This window comes from Poecilia reticulata, linkage group LG4 (genome assembly GCF_000633615.1).
Source record: "Poecilia reticulata strain Guanapo linkage group LG4, Guppy_female_1.0+MT, whole genome shotgun sequence".
NCBI lineage: Eukaryota > Metazoa > Chordata > Actinopteri > Cyprinodontiformes > Poeciliidae > Poecilia > Poecilia reticulata.
In genome coordinates, this window is record NC_024334.1 from 8,695,347 (window position 1) to 8,708,435 (window position 13,089).

Below are 13,089 nucleotides of genomic sequence, written 5' to 3' on the forward strand. Positions count from 1 at the left end.
TGTCAAAAGTTGTATGACCACCTGCTCTCTGGCAGCTTCTTAGTGAAGTAARGAGAATAGTGAAAGAGTGGGTTTGTGTGCTTGTTTAGGTRTGTGTGTGTGGTGTGTGTGTGCGTGCGCGTGTGTGTGCATGCATGTGTGATGTGGTGTTTGTGTGTGGTGAAATATGTCTCATAGGTGCAAAGAAACAAATAGAATTGGACATTTTTTTTWACCTTTTTACCCTTCAACTTGACTGCCGGGTCAAATTGACCCGAACAGTATCTATGYAACAAGTAGACGCAGGGGGGCTGCAAATGTGTAAAATGAACCATTTTCATTTTATACATAGAGTGCAACTATTAAGACAAATAGAAAAAGTTTCATGCAGAATACTTTTAACTCTTTTTAAAAAAAATTTAAACTTTGAAACTGGTCAATTTGACCCGCAACATAATAGGAGGGTTAAAAAAATTGCTGCATGATGGATTTGGTTACTTTTTAGAAAGTCCTGTGAAACTGGTTAGTTTGCTCAACTGAATTCAGTTCATACTTTAACTTTCATAATACATGAATTTTAATATATCTTTCATACATTTAGAATGGCACAGACATACATCTAGAGTAGGATTTTTAGGAAGACGAGGCTTCCACCTGGTGGCCAAATAAAAACATGCGCTGATCTTGCGAAAATCAGGCATCGTGTTTTTCAGAAAATAATGAATTATCCTATGCATTGTAGTTTTTATTATAAGGTTTAATTCTAGTTTTAACTTATTTAATATTCGTCACAACAGGCAAATGTGATTTTTGCTCCATTCGACTGCAATTGGATAAACAACTGTGTAGAGACGAACCGGTCAATCTTCAAATATATTTACGATTAATTAAGAGATAAAAGATTATAATTCTATTTTGAAAACAACCCTTTTTTAGCGGGAGCAAAGTGTTAYTGCTATTATTTGAGCTGTTTCTATGTGCGAGGGGAGGTTGCTGCTGCTGCCACCGTTTTGGAGTCGGTACACAAGCCACTGCCCCTGTCGTAACCATAACAACGATCTGAGCAGTAGGAGGTGGGAGGAGTAGAAAGGCACGCCCTAAGAAACTTGTGATTGGTCAGTTGAAGTAGCCAATCTGCCTCTTTCCTCTCTTTAATTTGCTCYGTCTACTGTCACATTAAAAAGCCGCTTCCTGATTGGCTACGTTTCTTCTCCTTTACCCTCCCTCGGTGAGTAATCTCTTTCAGAACTCTGTCTGAAAACAACGACAAGGCTTTATCAAGAGAAAAAAGTGTTCAGCTTGGCTTGTTTTTAGGAGATAAAGGTTCACCTGCCTTTGGCCTATTCTTTGTTACTTTTGGTGCGTTGCTGTTTGTACAAAGCTGGCAATAAGGCTGTAAGGGATGTAGGGGCCGTTTAAGCCGCCGGGTGTTGTTGGGTTACGATGGAGGGACCTGCCACAAGGCAAGTGGTTTACCGTTAGCTGTTAAAAGTTGAGGCTCAACTGAATAAAACTTGTTTTGTTTGTTTGTTTGTTTGTTTTTTTTAGTTCAAATTAAATGTTAAGTGTACATTAGTGTGCAATGTGTGCCTGTGAATAATGAGTTTAATAAATCCAATGTCGTTACTCTTCACAGAGACTTTGAGTTATCTCTGTCAGACGGCGTTTCGGACGACGACGACGACATGCCCACGACGCTGCCAACAGACAGCAGCCACAGCGGGAGCATCCGCAAGGTGAGACACCAGAAACTCACCCTGATATGTTTCATCTGCCTGTTTGATGATTATGGCTTGCTACTAATAAAAACGCACAATTCTCTATCTCAGATTATTACACTGTTACAACCAATAATAATAAAAAGCTTTCTTTTATAGCAGAAATGTCATGCTATGGTCTATACAGTCATTGAGGATTGCTGACTTGACACTTGTTCAGCATACAGTCACTAACTCGTCCACATAGAAGATAAGGCACAAGGGACACCGATTGTTGTACTCAGTACTTCAGCTTATTAAGGGAAAATTGAGTGGTAGGAAAAAGGCACACAAGTTGCCATATTCAACYTKTGTGCCTTTAATTACTAATGAATAAGAGGTAAGGAGAAAATGAACTGGACTGCTGTTCAATGATCCAAGGTCCTCTTTCAAATTAAAGTAATTTTTGCAGATTCTTGCTTAAACTCAAATCATCTATTTTTAGACAATTGGTAGCCGGACTATCCCATGGAAACTTCAGGTGAAAGATAAAGGCCCCGGCTGGTATTCCAACCTGTTCTGCTGTCCAGCYCTTGTTCTGCATGCTACACCAAAGACACATAAGTATTAATTAAAAAATGAGGGAAAATCAGGCAAAATATCTAACATTAATACATAATCCTCCCAGTAATATGTCTTGCTTTAAAGTTAGATCATTATATTGCAGAATTAAATTCAGATCTGAGCAAAACATGTTTTTTGTTTTGATTGGTTAATCCTTTAATTTTCTGAATCATGTGTGGACATGTTTGAAACCATTCACCTGTTGCATTACTTGACAGCTCATATTTGTGCATACCTTGTCATTTTCYTTCACTGTTAAATGAAACTGAGCATTTAGGAACGCGTGCAGTGATGATTCGCCAATGTCTCCTCCTTTAGATGTTTTGTGCTCTGTTGTTGAGCAGCCTCTGTCCTGCAGGCTTCCTGATGGTTGAGCAGAGGTGGGAGCTCAGCCAGAATCCTAATCCACACAGGCACTTTGAGGATTACTTGACGTTCGCATGTTAAATAAATACTTTCATTGGGTGAGCAGGAATGAAACAGGGAAGTGAGTGCATTAAATGAAAGAAGGTTACAAGTTTCTGAGGGAAAAGGTGATTAGAAAAAGTTTTGTGGAGAAGCAGAGGGAGTATTCAGCATGTTTAAACTCCAGCCCCTGGTTAATATAAACTCATTTTATTTTTCTCTTTATTATTAATCTTAAACTTGCTTCTAAACCCGTGTGCAGTCTACTGAAGGAAAAAAAAATGCTTGCAGATTCTGGAATAATCCTAACTATCAAAGTACTAAAACCTGATTCTCATATTGACTGCTGGATGTAAGAATCAGAAAAAAGTTTTCTCCTCGTGTGGTTTAATGTTTCCCCTGTAGGGCTGTGATCCCTTCGCTCAGACTCAGCGCAGTAAACTGCAGCATCGACGGGCTCGCATCAACCAGCAGATCAACAAGGAGATGCGCATGAGAGCAGGAGCAGAGAATCTTTTTAGGTAAGCAACATGAACGTATTATACCGATGCCTTTCTAAGAACCGCGCTGTTAATGTGCATCAATCCTCTGGTGAGGGAGAAATTAGACAAAACTGACAGGAGTATGGGCGTTCAGAACATTTTTGTTTGAATTGCTGTTCACTTGTGGATTCTTTTAGCGCTCCTTTTCATTTGCATTTAAACCTCCTTCTTTCACCATGTTCTGCTTTGCACATCAGAACAAAAACGCTGTACATCTGAAGCGCCCTCTACCATATAAAACCTATAATAGATGTAGAAATTGTGTTTTTTAAATCACTGTAATGTCTTTGCTTACTAATAAAAATCCAATTTTAAAACAATAATAATTTTGATTTATTAATTTGAGAAAAATAAAATTCATTTATTCACACCAAGGACAAGAGCAGCTTAGGGATCTGGGAGGACATGTGCYATGCCAGATTTAAACTGTTGAATATAAACACATTTACTGTCTCAGCTKATGCTTATTTAGTACCAAATGAATTCTGCACAGTGCATAATTCACCTGCACAGGTGAATTCAGTGCAGAATAGTGCCAGAGCTACATAGCAGTTTTCCTACCTCATGTGTTTGACGAGTGACGGTGAGCATTATGGCAGTCCTGTTTGATGAATTTGTCAATTATCATCACTCTAGAACTCCAACATTTAAGACATGAAACTAGAACATGTTTTTTAGACATGAGAAAACATTTAGACAACTTTTTTTTTAGTCAGAAAGTTTTCCTACTGTTAAATTTTATATTTGTCTCATTAGTTACAAGTTGTGCAGCACTCAGAGTGGGAGTAAGTCATGTATCAAAAAATACAATTCACATAGGGGAAGTAAAGCCACATTTACACTAACAATGTGTGAGTTTAGGGTCATTATGTGACACAGTGGTTAGAGCAGGTGCCCCGTTTACAGAGGTTATGGATATTAACGCAGCCGTCCCGAGTTCGACTCCCGTCCTCAGTTACTCTTGCTGCATGTCTCTTTTTCCCAACAAACTTGCATGATTTAAAAGAGCACGACATGTAAAGTTGTTGGTTTAAGACATTTATATGTCCCTCATTCGCTCTTCTCAGAAGTTGTTTGACTGCAGCAAGTTGTTCTCCACCAATGTTTTGTAATTCTCTGGATCAAAAACCTGTTCGATTGCATGGCTGACTCTCAGATGGTAAAACTGTGTTCTTGTGGTTTGTGAATCCACAGAAAAGGAGAACGTTTATTTTTTGGTTGTGGTTAAATTCAAAATGTGCTTCTCTTTACAGTAACATGCATAGTAAAATTAAACATTGCATTTTATCTGAAACATCCAAAAGTTACAAAGCAGTTTCTTTGTGTATTACTATAAATCTACCAGTACAGTAAAATCTCCCAGGTTATTTTTTCCTGTGCTTCTGTACAAATAAAAGTCAACGAGTAGAAATAGAAATTATCTCCTTTATGAGATGGGTTTTTAATGTAAATGTTTCCAGAGGTGTGAATGTGCAATCAGACGCTAATGTTGAGTAAAAAAGCAAACTCTACCAACAACCTAGTCTGAGTTTGGTTGAGGTGAACTCTGAAGCAGTTTGAATACATATGTGAATGCCAAGAGGACMGGAAACCGCTCCACAAGCAGGAMGCGGACTATGGCAGAGGGAATTCTGGGTAAATAGAACCAAAACAAAAGTACATGTCTTGTTCTAGTGGGAGAAATGACTTATGGTCTTTTGCCAAAGACAAAAGAGAAATCCTAAAAACACAAAAATCTCCATTTTTGTTTAGATTTTACAAAGAAGAAAGGTTTTTTCAAAGGGTTTAGTTAATGAAAGTGAACTGGACCAGCTGAAAATGTAACACATGTTGCAATAGTGGTCCAGCTAAGTCTGCAAATCATATTGTACACTGGTTGCTGTGTTGTTTGTGATTTGTGAAATCTTTTGGATTTKATTCTTTGTTTTCTCATTCCTGCTTTTTTTATTTTTATTTGATTGAAATGATTAATCACACATTAGAGCTGGCAGTTTTTTTAAGCTGTTGTGTTAAAACGTGATGACTCAGTTCTGTTCAGATAATGAAAAAAAGAAAGAAAAGAAAAAAAAGCACTCCTGCGCCTTCTTTTTGGACGCTTGGTCACAGAGACAAAGAGGACCCCCACACGGCCCGGCAGCCTGTAATCAGCCAGCTTTGTGTCCGCCTCCCGTCCTGTTCCCATGCAGAGATTCCCAATGAGTTTCACTGAGCTCATCCCCCCACTCATCTGGCTGGCAACCTCCCCCTTCATAGTTTGTTAGTGTGTGTTTGGTTATTCACCATGCAGTTTTACTCACTGACACTGTTGGGAAGCTGGCTTGTTTTAAGGAGTGTTGTCCTGTAGGAGGTGTTCAGTAATTCTTGATGTTTAACAAAGAAGGGTGTTAGTAATATGCCACGCTTTCAGGTTTCCTCTTAAAACTTCAGTATCTCTGAAGTTTCTTAGGTGAGTTAGTCAGGTTTTTTTTTCTCCTGATGTGCGTGCGAGTGTGTGTAAATGAAGGGGATATTTGGCAGCCCATTTAAAGCTGACTAATCAGATTGCCTTTGGCGTGAGACTAGATAAATGTGTATGCTTGTGTGCATGTTGAGACTTGAGATGGGAGTGACCAGTAAAGAGACTGCTGGTCCCTTTTTTTTACTGGTTTTATACCCAAAGTAGAAAGAAAYAAGATTCTTTAGTTATTTGTTTATTCCAAGTTGAACAGTTATTGCAAAACTCACCAATATTATCGCAAATTACGATTCCCCAATATTTTYCCAATATTCTGCAATCCCAATTTTTTATTTTTTTTGTTTTGTAAATATTTAAAAAAAAGACAGTGGGACAGTTAGAAATGTATATATATGAGGATTGAAGATAATAATAACATTCATGAAAGGAAATCGGGGGGGGAAGAAAATTGCTAAATGTTTTTTCACTGACGGATTACATGGAGAAGCGAATGAAGTCAGACAGTGCTGACAAGGAAAAACCCTGTGATCAAAGTGTTGTGAAATTGTACAGCTCCAGCTCCTTACACACTCATTAATTCATCTACAAACTGCATGTTTTTAATAAACATCCTCCAAATGTAATGGAGATGTTTGCTATTCTGTGTTAGCATTGGAGTTCACTTTATTCCAGCCTGTTCTTATGTGCTTATTCAGTCATTTGAGTTTTGGAGGGGGAATAATTTCTTTGCCAAACCCAATGATTCCTCAGACTTCCTGGAACAACAGTGTGAGCTGGCTTTGCTCTGTGCCAAGTCTGTGTTTAGAGAACAGTAGAGGCTCTGATCGACTAATAGGACAGTGGAGTTACTCAATAATAGCAAATCCATATGTTGTTTTTTAACTGTGTAAAAAAAAAAGTGGTTCATAAAATAAAATTCATTTGAATTAGACTGTGTGYGCTATTATTATGTAAGTGAGCAATTTAAACATATATATTTCGGAACCTCAAGCTGTAAAAACTTACACATGCCTATTAGATTTAAGCAGGCGGTATGATTTCAACACCCTACATCAAGGTGTGCATATTTATTGGGTAGCTTCTGTTATATCATGAGTACTTTTGTAAGGGAACYGAAAAGGGGTTTCTGTTGATAATTAATCCTGTTTTAAATTTTTTAATATTTTTTTTGCAGGGCAACAACCAACAACAAGGTGAAGGAGACGGTGGCTCTGGAGCTCAGTTTTGTCAACTCCAACCTGCAGCTGCTCAAAGAAGAGCTGGAAGAGCTGAACAGCAACATGGAGGTCTACCAGACAGACAGGTAGTCACACAGACACAGTTCATGGTCTGTTTGTTGCATGCAATTTAGGCCACCCTCATTAAACTAATTATAATGAGCAAAAACAAGTGGATTGTCATTTTTCTATTTTCACGCTCTGTTTAGGTTGCATATCTGTCTACAGTTATATTTGTGATGGTTTGTGCTTTAAACTGTCAAAGTAATATTTCTTCCTTAGAAAGGATCATTTTACGTCTAATTTAGATTGCTCTAAATTAGACCTGAAATTTAGAGCAATGCCATTAATTTGMAGCTATCRAGATGCAAATTTTGTCTGTCAGTAGTTTTTTTCCCCCTCCACAGTCCAAGGTCAGGGCCAGGACAAACCCCCTCATTTGTGTCATTAATGACCCCATCGCATGCATGCATGCTTTGTTTGCAGTGCTAGTTAATGGTGGGGGCTTACCTGGGGGTTGAGCGGCCTGTGAGGYTTAATAATTGGCTTTAACATTGCTTGTTAGCAGGATCAGTCAGAGAGTGGAGCCCCCCTGCTGGGTTTTAAGATGAGCAGATGGCGGTGCGGACTTGTCTTCTGTTTGAAACCTGCTTAGTGCTTACGTATGACTAAGACCCACAACGTCTATTTATGTCTGTCTACAGTGATGCCATCAGTGTTCCCATGATCCCCCTTGGCCTTAAAGAAACCAAAGAAGTGGACTTTACTGTTCCCATCCAGGTGAGAGTATTATTGTGATAATTATTCAGCTTTTTTGTTCAGGAAAAATTATTTTGCCTGTTAAACTTTATATGAGAGCTCGATTTGACTGATTATGGACCTGATATTCCAAACAGCTGATTGGATGAAACATTTGAGCGAAAGTCACACAATTTGATTATCCAAGTGGAACCCCATGAAAACACTCTGTTAATTTAGGTGTCCATTCTTTGAGCCAATCAGCAGACCTCAAAGGAAAATCATTAAGTGTGGTGAGATGAACCCTCGATCAGATCCTCTTTAGAACTTCCATATCCTAAATGTTCATTACACATTAACCAGTTCCTATTCCAGTTAAACTGGATTCAGAGCAGTTAAAAGTCTCTACACACATAGATCCATAACTTGCTTGCTAATATAAAGATTAGGAGGAACTTTGATCATTTTGTCAACATTCACTTTAAAAAATACAGATGTTTAGTGTTCAGTCAGTCAATCGTCAAAGAATAAACACACCTTCATACCAAATACCTTCTAATATTTGTACTATTGAAAGTTATATTTGTTTTAATACACTCAAAGCACATCACAGCCAGCCTAACTTGACAGATAAGTTTTCAGCTTAAATTAATATTAATATTTTACCTGAAACAAAGAAGGAAGCCTAAACTTAAGAAGGCTGTTTTTTATCTCTTTATAAGTGCATCATTTTCCCTCTTCATGAAAGATTCTTCTTACTGTGTTTAATGCAACAAGATCTGTTTCAGCGTTGATATATTAAGTCAAGAATGTGCAGCAACAAGAGTATCTTTTTTTTGTTCGTCTTTTACCTAAGGATAGCTGAAATTTGTGCGGCACAGAATCCTCTTTTGCGTGTTGAAGGCATATAAAACTGCTTGTTCACACAAAAAAAACAATGAGTTTCTTTTATCTTTCCTCTGTTGTAGGATTTCATCTGTGAGCACTAYGGCGAGGACAGCAGTCTGTATGACAACGAGATCAAAGAGCTGATTGAACTCAGACAGGTTCATAAAAGCACCATCACAGCTTTATACACAGCAGACCTCCCAGACGTCCAATACTGGATTTGCTTCCATGAAAATGAAAAACACCCAAAGATCAGCAGTGATGGACATTAGCAGGGATTTTGTATATCTGTTACAATTCTGKKTTTTTTTTGGTTTGTTTGTTTGTCAGGCGATGCGCACACCCAGTCGGAGCCAGGCTGGGCTAGAACTGCTGATGGAGTACTACAATCAGCTGTACTATCTGGACCAGCGCTTCTTCTCCTCACACAGGAACCTGGGCGTTCACTTTCACTGGTACAACATGTTCACTCTCATTAAAAATCTAGGAAATTATCCTCACTTATGCTTCACCTTTAAGGCGATTACCATTAATATGACCATAGAGTACCAGCCAGAAGTGGACGTAATATCTTTTAACTTTGGACTCTATAGGTCAGTGGTCCCCAAACTTTTTCCTGTGAGGGCCACATAACTTTTCCCTTCTCTGGTGGGAAAAGTGTTGCACGTTTATCACCTGGGCTGCCGGAAATTGTTGACGCGGGGGGTGAGGAGGTGGGGGGATGGGGTTTTATCGATTGATTTTTACCCAGAAAGCACATGGGTAAAAACCGTTAGTGAAACGGTCACTGGGACTGACTAGTATATATTCCATTGAGGGAAAGTAACTTTAACATATGAATTCCTCATATGTTAACATAAAGGCTCGTTTTGAAGTATAAGCTGCTACTTACAGACATCCACAGGTCGAATTCGAAGAATTCCAGGTCGAATTCTTCGAATTCGACCTGGATTCATAACAACGCCGGGCCGTAGCTTGGGGACCACTGCTATAGGTGTTTATTTAAATTAATGCAAACTCCCTATTATCCTTAAAAGGTAAGAAGTCTTCCTTCTAAATAATCCCCAAGGTACGACTCTCTGACGGGGGTCCCGTCGTCCCAGCGTGCGCTGGCTTTTGAGAAGGGAAGCGTACTGTTCAACATCGCAGCCCTGCACACGCAGATCGGAGCGCGGCAGGATCGCGCTGCTACATCCGGCATCGACAAGGCCGTAGACGCCTTTCAGCGAGCTGCAGGTGCTGGCAGAGCTCACGTTTACAAAAACACCTCAGATATTTCATTCAATTGTTTTGTGAGACAATGGAAGAATCTCTGCAGTCGCTCTAAGTAATCTTCCACTGTTTTCTATTCCATTACATGTAGCCAATCATTAGGATTATCAATATATAGATTTAATAAATAGTTTCAATTAATTGAATATTATTGGAAGATTTAATTGAGCAATTGATTGATACTYTTTTTATTAAATTTAAATTACATTTTTAAACAAAAGAGATAAAACATTTTTATTACTGCAAGTTTTATCTTATTTTTTCCAAAACATGAATGTCACGAATAAGACATAAATATGTTTTYGTAAAAGAAGACATTTAACACCATTGTGTGCTATTGTGCGCCGTCGTTCACAATCCTACAGTCAAGGTAATTTTAGGGAGACTTTGATGTTCTTTCTCTTTGAGTTGTGCTCCARCACATAYTTTCTGTATCAAATGTTTGTTTAAWCATAGAAGATCCAAACCATGACTGAGATTTAAATCTGATTATTTTTCAGTTTTTTCCGCTGTTGTGCAAAAATCTTTAAGCTGATGTTTCACATTCTGAGGTACTGCCTTCGCTGTCYATTTAGGTGCATTTAATTACCTTAAGGAGAACTTCTCCAACGCTCCAAGTCTGGACATGAGCGCTCTGTCTCTCAGCATGTTGGTTCGCCTAATGGTTGCTCAGGTGCAGGAGTGTGTGTTTGAACGCATCACAATCACCACGCGGGACACTAAGTTTACCTCCCAACTCCAGCTGGCACAAGAGGCTGCACAGGTGAGTTAACTTTGCTTTTTGTGTAACATTCAATGAACACTATCAGTGTTTCGAATCTAGTAGAAGGTGATGTGTCAAAGCACATGTTCAGACCTGCTGCTTTGTGAACTTAAAGAGCTTCAGAGAACATCATGTTGGTGGATGCATTTCCAGACCGGAAATGCACCCATTTCCGGTCTGCATGTAATAAAATGACTTTGGGCCTTCAATAATTTCAAAACACAATCRAGATTAATTCAGCTACTTTTGCTTAAGAATGTAATTTACCAGTTTGTTTCCTTTGCAACACACACTTTCTTTACACTGTGTTCTGCAGGTGTCGGATGTTTACTCGCTGGTGCACCAGACAATGACGCAACCCCTGATGAAGGACTATGTGCCATTTTCATGGGCGTCCATGGTTCAGGTCAAATCTGAACACTTCCGTGCTCTTTCACACTATTACGCTGCTGCTGCGCTCTGCGACCACACAGGTAAGGAGATACCAAGATTGTTATTTAGTTTAGTTGTTTTGGCCTCTGCTTAAATCACATTTTACTGAGGAATTTATTMATTTCATCTATAAACCTGAAAAACATAATGAATGTTCATCAGCATAAGTGTATCCAGGTAGAATAGGAGCCTTAAATATTACTGATGTTTAGAAATTTTTGAAATGTAGTGATGTTTGTGATACTAACATTGTGTAAAAAGACAGAGAACTTTTCTTGTTCCTCTCTGACGTTGTCACTGAAGCGCATCACTTCACAATCCCGCCTCACCTGGTTCCGACAACGCATCCGAACTTAACTTGGTGTATTATTTCCTCCTTTAGTATCTTTTGATGGAGAGGAGTGTGATAACGAGTCAGACAAGGCCTTCCTCAAGTTTTATGTCAACATTGCTTCAGGGCAAACTCTCAGCCAGATTCTGCAGGATCCTGAAAAAAGGCGAAAGCTTGGTGAGACTACATGTTTCAGAAATCTGCTCTCAGCAGGAATTACATGTTAGTGCAGACTTATCACTCACTTCTTTAAAATTGTTTGTGCTGACATGAAGGTAAAGCCCACCTTCGGCGTGCGGTTATGAGGCACGAGGAGGCCATGCGTGTCCACAGTCTGTGTAAGATCCTGAGGAAGATGGACATCCTGCAGGACGTCCTATGTCAAACACACAAGCGTTCCTTGGAGAAGTACTTGGAGCTGGACCGCGAAGACGACTTTGATGAAACAGCAGAAGCCCCAGAGATACAAGGTGAGAACTTCTTCAATGCAGTGTTGCAGATAAGCAATTCATAAATAACTAAGTGTGACTTCTTATGTTTGCAGCTCATACTCAGCAGAAACCAGACATCACTCCACCAAGCTTCACTACAGTCCAGGTTTCTGACATCTTTCAAAGACTGGTGAGGAAGAGAAAACCTCTTTTTAGATATGGGAGACATCAAATTGCCGCTTTTTTGAATCAGGTGTATAATCTGTCTCTACGATTTCTTTCATTTATATCAAGGGGAGTTATGAGAGCCCCAGAGTTTGTASCAAGCAGTCGTTTTTTGGCTACGGTTGTAATAAAAGTGCTGAATAATTTGTAATAATTCATACTTGCAAGACAAGTACAAAATATCAGTCAATTTTTTTACCCAAACTTAGAAAATATAGCTTAAAGATTGGCTTAACCAGATGAAATTTAGGTTTTTGAAATGGTTTAATTGAACTTTAGAACAAAGTCTGACCAAAATTTGATGAAGTTGCCAGAAGAGGGACGTGGATAATAAATAAACTCAGTGTGATATTTTTGGAGATGTTTTTGGAGGCAGAGTGATCAAATATATGACATGCTTCAATAATCTATTATTATAAGGGCAAACATTTAATCCTATAATAATAAGGGTTAAATATTTAACCATTCAGTTTTTTTTACATATTAGTTTGTTTTCAGTTGATCTCAACATAATAAATGTCGGTTTGGATTGGTTTATTTGATAGGGACAGACACACGTCACAAAAACTGAATCTTTTAACAAGGGTGTGGATTCTTTAGAGCAGGGGTGCCCAATACGTCAATCGCGATCGACCGGTCGATCGCGGAAAGGTTTTGAGTCGATCTCGGCAGGTGACAAACTGAACGCCGCCAGGACGCTGAGACCMGCACTTCCTCTTCTGATAGGCTTATCAAAAATATTCACTAAGATCCTAAATGTTTGTAGCTTCATTAAAAAAAATAATTATAAAAAGTCAACAAAACATGTTAAAATTAATAATCTCAGTAATTATTGTTTCAACAAGGTGTTGCGCAATTCAGTGCGTTTCGGTTCCATTAACAAAGAAAAAGAGGAAAAAAAGGAACTCAAAGTCCGACTGACGAGCAGAGTAGGAGTTTAAATTAGCTACTCAACCACCGCTGTGTTCATGAGAGGCTTATTAATAATCGAGAAATAAATATCAAGTCTGGAAACCTGATATGTAACGGACTGAATGTTGTGTTTTTAATGTAATCTTTGCTCGGCTTGCGGGGCGCAGGCGGTTGCCAC

General features: G+C 38.8%; 1 protein-coding gene across 1 annotated transcript in view; it reads left to right on the top strand.

The window, feature by feature from the left end:
- Positions 1-707: 707 nt before the first annotated feature.
- Positions 708-13,089, top strand: part of rhpn1 (rhophilin, Rho GTPase binding protein 1) — a 14,719-nt gene continuing 2,337 nt past the window's right edge. The window contains exons 1-13 of the mRNA XM_017304260.1: positions 708-1,442; positions 1,616-1,715; positions 3,111-3,226; positions 6,877-7,005; positions 7,624-7,699; positions 8,626-8,703; positions 8,876-9,000; positions 9,615-9,781; positions 10,393-10,580; positions 10,897-11,053; positions 11,395-11,520; positions 11,619-11,813; positions 11,888-11,964. Coding sequence (XP_017159749.1) covers positions 1,423-1,442; positions 1,616-1,715; positions 3,111-3,226; positions 6,877-7,005; positions 7,624-7,699; positions 8,626-8,703; positions 8,876-9,000; positions 9,615-9,781; positions 10,393-10,580; positions 10,897-11,053; positions 11,395-11,520; positions 11,619-11,813; positions 11,888-11,964 — 1,554 coding nt within the window. The 5' untranslated portion in view covers positions 708-1,422. The remainder of the gene's footprint in view (positions 1,443-1,615; positions 1,716-3,110; positions 3,227-6,876; positions 7,006-7,623; positions 7,700-8,625; positions 8,704-8,875; positions 9,001-9,614; positions 9,782-10,392; positions 10,581-10,896; positions 11,054-11,394; positions 11,521-11,618; positions 11,814-11,887; positions 11,965-13,089) is intronic.